The sequence below is a fragment of the Mesoplodon densirostris genome, chromosome 14 (assembly GCF_025265405.1).
Source record: "Mesoplodon densirostris isolate mMesDen1 chromosome 14, mMesDen1 primary haplotype, whole genome shotgun sequence".
NCBI classification, from domain to species: domain Eukaryota; kingdom Metazoa; phylum Chordata; class Mammalia; order Artiodactyla; family Ziphiidae; genus Mesoplodon; species Mesoplodon densirostris.
Genome location: NC_082674.1, coordinates 13277989 through 13291541, shown reverse-complemented (window position 1 = coordinate 13291541; position 13553 = coordinate 13277989). Strand labels below are relative to the sequence as shown.

At 34.7% G+C, this 13553-nt stretch overlaps 1 protein-coding gene across 1 annotated transcript; it reads left to right on the top strand.

The window, feature by feature from the left end:
• The first annotated feature begins 5574 nt into the window (after positions 1-5574).
• On the top strand, positions 5575-13157 carry RAD51AP2 (RAD51 associated protein 2). The gene is made up of 3 exons (XM_060116837.1): positions 5575-8707; positions 9057-9140; positions 13039-13157. Exons 1-3 carry the CDS (start codon positions 5575-5577, stop codon positions 13155-13157), a joined length of 3336 nt encoding a protein of 1111 aa, XP_059972820.1.
• Positions 13158-13553: the final 396 nt, after the last annotated feature.

The window sequence follows — 13553 nt, the reverse complement described above, 5'->3', positions numbered from 1 at the left end:
GTTGGTAGTGTTTGCTGATTTTAGCAATTTAAATAGAAATACTTCCATCATGGCCTACTCCAAGCTACCCACAGGAAATGACTGACATTTGGGATTGGGAAGAGATGCCAGTGTTTAATTCATTATACTGTAGGAGCCAGTCTAACCTTGCTAGTGTGATGTTAATAATAACTATCATAACTTAAGAAATGTTTAATGAATATCTATTTACACAGCCAACTCTCTTCTAAATGCCTTACGTGGTGTATTTCATTTAGATCACACAACAGCCTATGAGGTAGGTTCTACTTTATAATTCCCATTTATAGGAATCTGTGTCTCAGAAGGGTTAAGTAATTTGCTCACATTACACAGCTAGGAAGAAGTGGACCATAGCTTCAAACATAGACAATTTGACTCCAGAACCTACTCACCTAAATATTATTCTATTTTGCTTTCAGGATAAAAAATTATGTTTAGCATAGTTTTTATGTTAAATGTATTTTGTATTTAATGTAAATGTAGGTAATTCCTTCAAAATTTGAAATAAATTGTAGTTCTATGAATTTGCCGTGTCCAGCTAAATATTTATTATGCAACCAAAAACAAAGTGACTAATCTCAGCAGAAAAACTATACAAAAGGAGAAAGCAATCTAAGTAATTACAAGTTTGTATGATAAAAATGATAGACATTTTGCTATCTCAAAATTTTGAAAAGATTCTTGTGAAAGTTTAATTGAAAAGAATTCACAATTAATTTTTAAAAGAGGTGTTATTTACAGTTACATGAATTCCAAAATAATACAGACTTTTGCTTTTATTTCAGCAGCAAAAAATCTTTTAATTGATGCTGAAATGTATTAGACCATCAGATGAGTGTTGGAAATAGTTGAACATTTCCAGCACACCCGCCCCGCCCTGTTTTTCCAACACTGAGGGCTCAGGTAAATGATTATTTTTGAATAGCTAAATGTGCAGTAAATATAATAGTACATTAATGAAATAATATTTAGAACTAAAGAGAGGGGAGCAGATGAAACTGTGGATGTCTAAACATGTAACATGGCTCTAAGCTGGAAGGACTTCAGAAGATTTAAGTAAGGCCTGACATTACACTTTAGGCCAATGAACCAGCATAGGTCCAAGACCTGGAATTGTGAAAGGGCTTTATATATTTGACGAATAGTGAGAAGCTTAGTGCTGCAGGAAAGCTAGTTGTGTTGTGGAAGTATACAGAAGCTGAAAAAACAGTTTGGAGATGAACTATGAAGAACTTTGCATGTCAAATTAAAGAGCTTGTATTTTATTCTGTATGTATCAAAGAGTCAAAAGAAGTTCTTAAGTCAGGAAACATGTAAAAACGTGATTAATGTTTTAAGAAGAAAAGTCTCATAGTAGTGGTGGGTAGAAGTGGAGGGGAGACTAGTAAAAAGATCATTCTTTTTACTATTCTCAGCAGGAGATGGTGAGGGCCTGAAATAAAGCTGAAATATTATGGATAAAGAATAGAAGATTAATTCCTGGGTTATATTTGATATAGAATTAACAATATTTGATGAATGTCTACATAGGGCTTGGGTGATGGGGAAAGACTGTAAAAGAGAGAAAAAATTAAGGATAACACTAAGAGTCTCTAGTTTAGGAGAGTGGGTAGATAATGATGCCATTAATGAAAATTGACAATAAGGAGGTGATTTAAAGCTTAAAGTATTTGCTTATTTATACTTGTCTCATTTAAGACCATTTTATTAAGTTACAGTTGTTGCTCTGCTGAAAGGTTAATTGCATATGTGGATATACAGAACACCATGGTTTTCTGAAATATTTTTCCAACTAGAACTTCTTAGTGACTTGATAAAAAATGCTTTTGGTGTTATTTATAGCCATATTTATTTTAAATATTTTTAGTAAGTGATATTTTCCTCTTTAACCCCTGTATTTTGTTTAAATATTTTTTAATAAATTTTTTATTTTTATTTTTATTTTTATTTATTTTTGGCTGTGCTGGGTCTTTGTTGCTGCGCGTGGGCTTTCTCTAGTTCCTGCAAACCAGGGCTACTCTTCGTTGCCATGCGCGGGCTTCTCTTCCCAGTGGCTTCTCTTGTTGCGGAGCATGGGCTCTAGAGCGCAGGCTCAATAGTTGTGCACAGGCTTAGTTGCTCCGCAGAATGTGAGATCTTCCCGGACAGGGCTCGAACCCGTGTCCCCTGCATTGGCAGGCAGATTCTTAACCACTGTGCCATCAGGGAAGCCCTGGTTTAAATATTTTTGTTAGTTGTTCTTATTAAGTGTTTAAAATATATTTGATTATCTTGTCAGTCTGAAATAAAGTTTTAGGTTGAGTGTATTTATTCATCATTTACATGGTTTATTATATGACGTAAAAGAGAAAAACTGTCCTGTTGAATATCTGCTCTTACCATGAAATTTAAATGACATTAATACTGGTAATATTTAAAAGTCAAGTTTTGGCTCTATGTTGGTATGATCTCAAGCAAGTCTCCTTTTTTTTTTTTTTTTTTGCGGTACGTGGGCCTCTCACTGTTGTGGCCTCTCCCGTTGCGGAGCACAGGCTCCGGACACACAGGCTCAGCGGCCATGGCTCACGGGCCCAGCCGCTCCGCGGCATGTGGGATCTTCCAGGACCGGGGCACGAACCCGTGTCCCCTGCATCGGCAGGTGGACTCTCAACCACTGCGCCACCAGGGAAGCCCCAAGTCTCCATTTTAACATATAAAATCAAAACCAAAACAAGAAGCTTAAAACACACTTAAGACACCACAAAATCCATTTGGATTGGTAAAGGTATAGTAACAGTAATATAATTACATTTTTTCTCATTAACTGACGTTAACTGAGGCACTGGGAATGTAAAAATGAATAGATCTTTGCCCTGATTAACACAGAGTCTGGTAGAGGGGATGTAAAGAGCTCAATACAATGTTGTAAGTGTTATAGTATAGTTGAAAATTAAGTTCTACAGGAACACAGATGAGGATACAAATAATTTTGCCTGCGGTTTGGATAGGGCAGGGATGAGGTAGAGCTTTCACAGTGGAGGTAGCTTTTGGGTAGAACCCTTTTAGGCCGAATAGGAATTTGTCAGGTGGAGAAAGAGAAGGGCATTGAGAACATGCATGAAAAGACAAGAAAATAACGAACAGCCTCGTGTAGGCAGCACAGGGCAAATTGTAAAAAAAGATGAAGCCAAAAAAGTTAAGGTAGGATCTAGTTGTGACGATCTGCCATACCGTACTAAGGATATTGGACTTCAGGCATCCTGTGGTACTGAGTGAATTTCTGACTTAACTCTAACAGGAGCTTTTGTCATATTTTAAGTATGAGGTTTATCTCATTCTTTCATTCCTTCAGAGCTGAACTGTAATAGGACACGAAGCTGAAAGGAATGACAGGTGCTGGCCTTAAAGCTCCGTTTACTGTTTTTTAAGGAGGTAGGAGTTTTCTAAGGAAGGACAGGTAAAGCGCTATAGAAAAGTGTGACATTTGAAATGGGCCTTGAAGAGTAGGGAAGATTTGAACGTCTCATTTATATTTTGATTAAGATGAGTTGAAGATACAATTTTTTGCATTTCTCATAACTATTTGCAAGGTAGCATTTTAAAAATAAAGGAAAAGCACACGTAGTAGTTTCAATAGGCATTGATTAAAATGACAGTGGTCATTAATGTAATGTTGAAATAAGTAAGTGCAAGAAAAGACTTCTTTTCCTGTCTTCCTTGCTGTGTTTCTTCAGAAAAAAAAAAAAAAAACCCATACATTTCTGTACACTTAAGAGCATCTTAGACATAGTTCTCAAACAATTGTTGAATTAAACTGAAAACTTCTGGGTTTATTTGAATCCTAGTCCTTAAACAACTAATGGTGTGATAGAGATTTAAAAAATAGTGTGTTCTGGGGAAAACTAGCAAGATGAGAAACAAACACCAAGTTACAGATCAATCTAGAATCACAAAGCTATGGCATTTCCTATACAGATAGAAAGCTTATTTCTAATGTTATGTTAATGTACCAGTTACATCCACCTTGGCTTTGCAAGTCAGTCTAGAGGCTGATTAAAGCATAGAACAGAGTACATTTGAATGGAATGTAGAACTGAGGAAAATCTGGGATAAAAAAACAATGGAACTAAAGATATATAGAAGCAGCACTTTGAGAACTCCCTGAGGTATAATCTGAGCCACTGCCACATTCTTATTTACAGCATTGATGAAGTGCTTATATTGTGAGGCTTTCAGCAAATTTAAGTAAACATTTCTCTGGAAGAATTCACAGCCAAAGTAATGCCTAGAACTGGAATCACAGCATATCTAAGTATTTACAAGACAGGAGGCTGATGAACAGTTTATTACCTAAAGTATTATGCCAGTCATATTTTGCCATTTATACGCCTATGGGTTATGAAATTAGGATTCCTGTTGCACATTATTGCAGTCCTTATAATTTTTTTTTTAACTAGGGAACATACAACTTATCAACTTTGAAACAATCATCAAGGGGACTGATGTTTTTGATTACTGAGCAGTAATTGCAAGTTTCTTAATAAATATTTTGAAAATCATTTTCTTCTTTATAAGTACAACATTCACAAAAATCAGAATTGACTGAAGATAATATATAAATTGTTCTCAAAGCAGAGGAAAAAGAAAAACAACATTTACAAAATTTATTATGTGTGACTCAGAACTGTATGATTATTCATGCTTACAATAAACAGAATAGCTGAAACATATAATTTTTACCTTTAAGTAGTGGCATTCACAATATTGGGAAAGAAAACACAGCGCGTACGAAAACTTTTTTTTTCTACAGTCTTAAAATGAAGATTAATAGTTTATCTGGATAATAGTTTCTACACACGTTTTTTCCTCAAATATTCAGATCGTTAAGTACCAGTGCCGTCCCTTCCCAAACCACACTTCATGAGTGAAGTGGAAACCTGATTTTCAATGCCACTGGGGTCATTAAGAGCATTTTGGAAAGTTTTTCCTCACACAGAGAGATTTGGTTTGGTGTTTACAGAACTACATGGTTTTACTGGACAAGACGCTCGGGAGAAACTGTGGAGAAGTCGCTTCTGAGGAAAACACAGAGTTTTAGAATTAAAAAAATAAAGCTGTTTCCGTTCACAAATTAAAAAGAAGAGATTCTGACTCTTCTCATTAATTCTACCAGAGGGAAGAAAAAGTTTCAATCAGCTACAACCCTAGCAATAGCAAAGGGCGCTAAAAATAGACAAAGTAACAGTCCCAGGCGCTCCCGCGAGTCCCAGGTGGTCTCTCCCTCAAAGCAGGCGCTCGGTGCTTTGAGGGAGAGACTACCTGGGACTCGCGGGAGTGCGGTGGATGGGGGCGTGGCCTAAACCTGGGCGACGGGGGCGGGGGCGGGGCGTGGTCGAGGTGGGCTAGCCCTGAGGCTAGGGCCGAGGCCAGGCCTCAAGGGGCGTGTCAGGGGCGTGACCGAGGAGGGCTCGGGGGTTGGGGCTTGGGGGGGCGCGGTGGGGCGGAGCCACTTTGCGCCTGCTGAGAGACCCGAGTCTGGCCGGAGCTTCTGACAGATTCCGTCAGTTCGCTGTCATGTCGTTCACGCAGCGCGCGCCACAGGTTGTGGAGCTCGGGGAGCCTGCTTCCCCTTTACCGCCTCCTGACGACCCTGATTCCCCACCACCCCGTAGTAAGCGGCCCCGTCTTGAGGAGCCCGGTGGTGTTTCTGAGGCGGGGTGGAGGCTGCCTTTGGTGCCTCGCCTGTCTGAGGTGGAAAAAGCCTGGGAGTCGCCGGCCAGGCCCTTCAAGGCTCTCCTGGTTTCAGCTAAGGAGATTTTTGGTAACTCCACAGACTCGCGTGTGGAGAAATCGGTCGGTGAGAAGCAGATGTGTAATCTGGTATGCCAAAATAGCAAATTTGAGATGAAGAGTTGTTTGCGGTCTCTCCCCTCACAAAGTTTTGATTCTGGTTTGAAGGCTTTTAGAACGTCTTGTGAACCAGGGCTGTATGACAGAGAGTCCATCGGTGTGCATTGCAGTGATAGATTTGGAACAGAGGCTGTTCAGCTGCCCAACGCCTCTATACATGATGGACAGGCAATTAAAAACGAGAATGGAAAACAATATTTACCCCAGGGGAGAGACAATAGCCAGGAAGACAATAATTGCACAAAACAGACAGAAAATTCATTTTTAGATGTTACCTTTTACAAGGAAACCAAATCAACGTTTCCTGATATTAAGAACAGACGTAAAGCTGACAGCGTTATGCCATCAAATAAAAAAGAAAATAGCATTTCAGCATCTACACTAAAAATATCAAAATCTCAAACCCAGCCCAGCATGGAAATTGCCAAACCCAGCTATTTTAGAGATAGCACGATAAGTATCCCTGAGTTTCCAACTGATTTAAATAGCAAAATGTCTTCTGTCTATTTAAAGGAAATAATGAAGAAAAATGACAAAAATGAGGCATATATGAGGGATTTCACAAACATTCACTGGTCCCAAAATAGACCTGATGTTAAGAAGCAAAAGTTACAGGATGATAAAAAAATTGTGGATGCAGAAAATATTTTTTCTGAATGTTACGGAAGTAACCACCAGTCACTCAGCAACCAAAGTGTTTGTGCGAGAAAAAAAGACTTGATCAGTTTACACTACTATAATCACTGTAGTATCAAGTCTGATGCAATAGACTCTGCAAAGAATTTCACTATAAAACTAGAAAATGCAAATTGGGGAGAGGCAAAAACATGCCTGGACAGCTACATATCTACCAGATTGGAAAAATCGAAAAGCTGGGACTGTAACATTAGACATATTTTGAGAAAAAATAGGAAAAATTTTTGGATTATGGATAGTTACAAAACTAAATGTGAAAATATGAAAATAACTGGAGAAATATTGAATTTGCAACAATTATTAGAAGCAGATCTTTTAAGCAAAGAAAATTATCACAATACAGAAGTCATGAAAACACATGAAAAGTCAAAGCCTCTCATGATAGAAACACTGGGTAGTCAAAAAGCTTTAATAAAAATTTTTTGGTTCAAAGGTAAAGGAGAAAATGATAATATGCTACAGTTGAGATGTTATACTACACAAAAAGACTTTCATTTAAGCAGTATTTTTGAAAATTTCATTACAGGAATTTTTTATTGCCTTAAAAGTATTTCAGGAAATCAAAAAGATAATATCTTACCCTGGTATGGAATTTTGAAGTGTAAAAATCAAATTGATGTTCAAAATCTAATAACTAAGAATATGAATGTCAATAGAAATAATGATATTTTAAGCATATATTTACAAACCAGTGTTTTAGACCTTCTAAATATTATATTGAAAACCAACATAACATCTTTGCTCAATAACTTTGACTCTTTAACAATATTTGAAAATGATTCTAAATTAGAAGAAAGATGCAAATGGGTAATATATTTGAATTATCCAAAAAACGTTACAGTGAAAAAACTTATCAGTTCCTCCAGTATGATGATTCAAAACATACACTTTCCAATTTTTGAAACAAATGAAAAAATTCCCCTTTTAATGGACTTTGATGACATTGATGAAATTTTTTTGACAAAAGAAATTAGTTACAAGAATAAGAGTTGTCCTGAACGACTCATGAGTGTGGGAAACTGGGTGCACTGTAGTCCTAAAACTGTTAAAACACATGTTAAGTCTTGTCCTCAATTTATACAGATCCAGAAATATATTAATAAAAAAACTTATGAAATAAATATGCAGAACAAATATTTATATTCTGAAGGAAAACAAAAGCATAATAAGATCAACAGATTTAATTTTAAATGCATGTTTGAAGATTTCTTCAATATTAGGCAACAGGCTATACAGGCAAGCCACGACAAAAAACACAATGAACAAACCAATCTGACGACTATAACTCCGGTGCTAAATTTTGGGGACTTGATAAGTGAAATTGAAGGAAAAAAATATGACTTAATTTTGAAGGAGGAAGTAAAAGTCACAGCACAAAGTTTAACAAACAGTTGCCAAGTTCATGAAGATATTAAGATAGGAAAGGAAGAGAAAAAGAGTTTTTATTCAACGGAAGGCATATTTTTTGTGCAACCAGTTTCATTAATGAGTAAGAAAGTAGGTGTGGAAGAAACTAAATATGTTAATCGAAATAATGTAGCTGACAGAAATGAATCTGAGAATATTTTTCAAGAAAGTGAGTTAGCTAATTCAAAGCATTTTCATCCAAAGAATGACTCTTCAGAATGTTTTAATCTTCAATTTGAAACTCATTTGAGTGTTGGGAACAATGAATGTTTTCAGGACTTATCTGCCAAGTGTTTATCAAGAAAGGCTCTGACAATAGTAAAGGATTTTGAGATGAAGAGTAAATTTGATTTAGTACTTGAAGAACTTCATATGTTTCATGAAATTAGTATGGAAAATGAAATTCTAAGCACTGTGGAAACCAACAATGGGCAAGAAAATGACTTTGTAGAAAATAATGATGTTGAGGAGGTAAAAACGGAGATTAAAAAAGGCTTGAAAATGGGTACAGAAAACAAAATATGTTCATCTTCTTTGCTCTGCGATACGATAGCAGGTCCTAATACGCATAAAAAACACCAAAGTTTATTTAAATGGAAAAAAGTACCCAAAAATGGAGAACAGGAAGTTCCTAATGAACATTGCTGTCTAAGAACATCAGAGGAAGAATTACTCTATTCTACTTCTAAGAAAGGTATGAAATTAGTTTTAAAATATACTTTCTGAGTTAAAAGAAAATGCTGCTTTTTTTTTCTGTAGGCCAAATATATAATTTTGGCAAAAAAAGAAGATAAGGTATAAGACAATGTTTATTTATGCATTATTATTTTTCTATAGAGGTTGTTCAAACATTAAATAATATACTGAAGTTGATGGGAACAAGTGATGAAATTTTTGAAAGGAGCTTTGAAATGTCCTGTTTTACTTATCTAAATATTAGGAGCCAATGGGAGGAAATATTCCTGAAAAAGTAATTTTTTAATGGTATTAACATTTTATATAAAAGTTACTTTTTGCTATAACACATTGATCTTTATTTTTAGATTGTGAAAGAACTTCACCTGAAAGACCAGCTTTTTTCTCTGATGAATTTAATGAAGAAAAATTTAATTATTTACTGAAGGGAGGTAAGATTTTTAGTTATTTTCTATAATACTTTCTAAGATGATTATTGCATTTTTGTACTTTTAGCATAAGGAAAAAATACTTAGGGTGTTAACAAATAAATACAAAAATTTAATACTTTTGTAAACATTAATAATTTACTGATGCAAATTCCTATAGTTAAAAATTGGCTAAAGATTAAAATATCATTTAGAATGTAATTAGAAAATGCACTCTAAAACTGTTTAAATATTTGCAGTGATGCATTGCAATAACTATATGAAAAAATAGGTGTTTTATATATATATACATATATATATCTAATATACACATCTAATGATGTAACATTAATTAGCAAAAATGAAAAAGGCATTTATCTAAGTTGGATTTATGTTGATGTTACTCCCAATTATACATTTATTATCATTGTTTTCTATTCTTGAAAGATTATGAGGCTCTTTATATGTACATTTTATGTAGTGATTTTGAAAGAAATTAGCATCATTTACATATATTAACATGATTTAAGACTATGGCATTTAAACTTGTGCTTACTATAGAAAATCAAACTGAAGAAAAGTAAAACAGCTAACCTTATCCTTTGCCTAAGAGGTGTTTAATATCAGAATAAGACACACTAAGTCTAACACCTGTTCTAACTTGTAGTACCAATGGAGGTGAGGTAAGAGTTGGATTAAAATTAGGGAATTATTTTCTGAATAACTACATTTTAATTTGGTCAGAAATTGCTAGTATTACATAATAAGACTAGATCTAGAAATAATAATCATGTAGGTGAAGTATATTTAACAAAATATCTTCAGTCATGCATCATTTCTCAAAGCATTTCTCCTGGCTTCTGATCAGTAGAATTGCTGTCCCTGATACTTTTATTTAGTCACTTCAGAATTGCATAATTTCCTCTTTTTTTAGCTTACAATGAAATACTCTTAAAAATTAATCCAAGTCCTTGGAAGATCAAAAGCCCATGGGAAATTTCTTCTCCCACAAATAAAGGAAATAATTAAAGGAACAATACTCTCTAAGACTAAAGCGGGATGGTGGAATTGGCCTGAAAAGGATAGGGGTTATTTCTTCTAGGACAGGAAGAAAGGAAGAAATTGGGTTTAGGAACATATTCTCTGATAGAATAAAGGAAGATTAGGGAGCACAAACCCATATTGTCATCATGATGTTAATTGTGATAATAAAAAGGATATTTGAGGCAGATTAAAGTATATGCCTAAATTGGGAAAGAAATGTTACACTTGTTGGAAATATCTGAACCCATGATACTCTATTGTGGCTTCACAAGGAAAAGTTTCTCCTTGTCATGAAATATGAAAAATAACGTGTGAGGTCAGCCAGAGTTATTTAATACTATGTTAGGATCATTGTTTTGAATCCACTTTCAAAGTGCATAAAAATGGAATGATCTTCCTGAGGCTTGTTAAAATCCATAGTGTAAGGGAAAAGTTGGGAGATACTGTGAAGCAGGGATAATAATGGACTAACTCCCTAGGGAGAGTGGGTGCCTGCTTATGTAGGGTGATTTTAAAGGTATTGGAAAACTTCTGATTGTACAGAAATGTTATTGATACCTACCCACTTGTCATCATGATGCCTCCAATTAAAGTTTCTACTACTAATATCTCCAGGGTATCCTATCTCCCCTTGTCTCTCTCTTCTCTCTTTGTGGTATGGAGAAGGCAAGTACTTTGAGCGTGTTAAATGCCAGCTAGCCAGTGTGCCAGGTGCTTTATATATCATTTAGCACCAATACTTCTCTAATTTTAATGTGGATATATGTCACAGACAAAGAATGTCACTAGTCACCCGACTCTACAAGGATTGAGTCATTAGCCACCGCACTTGCTGACCTGTAGCACACCCTGAAAGGAGTTCAGGGCAGAGATCAGGAATGAGGCATTCTGTGCTCTGGAAAAACTGGCCGAACAGGCCTTCAGATAGATATTTTCAGGGGAAAATTGTATGAATCCAATTTCTTGCATCTTCCCATACTTAGAAAAGCACTAAAATAATTAACTAAGATATCTGTTCCTCCTGACTAGCAGTAACCTTCTACCAAGATGCGTGTCTGGTTGCAGGTACCCCTTCTCCAAAATCACGTATATGCTGACCTCCTCCCTTACCTCTTCAGAGCTATCTGAGAGGCTGTATCTTGGGTTATGGCCCACAGTAAGTCCCCAAATAAAACTGAAACTCACAGCTCTCAAGTGAGTTTTTATTTCATCTGACATATGAATCACCTGGGTGTCTTATTAAATGATTCTGATTTTGTTGTGTGGTAGGCTCTAAGATTCTGCATTCCTATCAAGCTCCTAGCAAATGGAGATGCTGCTAGACTTTGAGTTGAGCTGGAACTTTGAGTTACAAGGATTTAGAAAACAACTGACTTGGCATTATTTCTAAAAGACCACTAACAACCTTCATGACTTTTTTCTTTAACATTGATTTCTAAAATGAGCAATTTCTGGTATTCTTGGATGCTTAGAATTGTTACACAATACAAAGCAGTAAGTTAATCTAGTATATAGCAATAATAAAAGGGATCATTATTTATTTTTTAAAAAAGGTAGGAAATCCAAGGAGACAAAGAAGCATATTCTTATAGCCGCAATTTAATTACTGTTTAAGGTCATGTGCTTTGCAAAAGACCTGCTGTTGATACAAATTGGTTCAGTGATTTCCCATTTCCCATCCATTGCAAAATTACCAGAAGTATCTATTGTATTAGAATGTGAAAGAGGAAAGCTATACTTTGAAAAAGTAATCAAATAGACTAATCATAGCTTTTTTCTGAAACAATAATTTCATAATAAAGAAGTACACTTAGCATCAACACTTGCTGAAATTACCTAATTTATAACCAAATCTAGTGTATCACTCATGATCCAACAATTTTATTTTAGACCATCCTTCTTCATTTAAAAAAATATAAAAATCTAGCAATACATTTTTCCTCTTATTTTTATAATTAACTTTATAATTTTAATGTTGAATAAAATATCATAAACTGATTTATAGCTATTTTTGTGTTTTCTCCCTATTTACATATAGCTAAGTTTTGTATTTTATTTCATTATTGTTTACATAGATACACACAGATTCTACTTGATTCAGCTTAGTAGAAATCATGCTGTTTACCTTTTATCGTATTTAACGTTAGGTTGATTACACTGCTTTTAGCATAATGTGCTGTTATGTTAAGGTCACACTAATTCATTAAAGCTTGATACATTTTTAGCTTTACATATGTACCCTACTGTTTATTTTTTAAAAAGTACTCAAAGTAAGAGGTATTTTGTTAATGAGAGGTACTCATTATCAAGAGTAATTGATTCTACTTGTTTGGTTAACTGGTTTAGTAACATACATACCTCCATGAAATGTTTTGAACTTTTTAGAAAATGTTAGTGTGATGTTAAATAAAAACTTCAAAATTAGAGCCCTCCATTGATACATAACAGATGAAATACATTTGTGCTATATTATTGATAATAATCTCTATTAGAAGCCAAATGTAATTATTAACAGTATGGTCTAGTAACTTCTAATAGAAAAACAACATGGTCTTTACAACGACTACATCAAGTTAACTTTAAAACCTATATAGTTTTTTGTTGTTGTTGTTAAGTCAGATTTCCTGACTGGAACGCTGATTTTATTTAGCTGCTATTTTATTGTACGTTTGGCAAGTTACTTAAATTTTTTGTGCTGAGTTTTCCACTTTTAAAAAATGGAGATTGGAGTAAGTAAAGTAATGCATTCAAAGCACTTAGCTCAGTGACTCAGTAAATGTTGCTAGTATCATGATTAGAAGTCAGTAAAAATTTTTAAGCATAGAAACTATGAGTGATTTTTACTCCCTTATGTACTTTTATCATCTTATACTTTTAGGTGGTAACTTTTCATATGGAATTTCAAGAGTACTACCTCTTAAGACATGCAGTCGACCAATCAGAATTGGTTTGTCAAGAAAAGCTAAGCTTAAACAACTTCATCCCTATCTGCAATAAATATGTTATGAGAACTTAGAAGAAGGTATTGGATTTTAATACTTTAAAACATTTCACATCTATAAATCTTCTGTTTCTTTCTTTGGATAAATGCTTCCTTCCAGCTTAAGAGTTTTGGGCTTTCTTTATTATAAAATATGGAGAGAATTTTGTGTTTATGTATCTAATGTGTATATCTACCTTTAAATGTTATAAAATATTTCTTTAGTGTTTCATATTGCATTAACAATATTTTTTTCACATCTTTATTGGAGTATAATTGCTTAACAATGGTGTGTTAGTTTCTGCTTTATAACAAAATGAATCAGTTATACATATACATATGTTCCCATATCCCCTCCCTCTTGCGTCTCCCTCCCACCCTCCCTATCCCACCCCTCCAGGCGGTCACAAAGC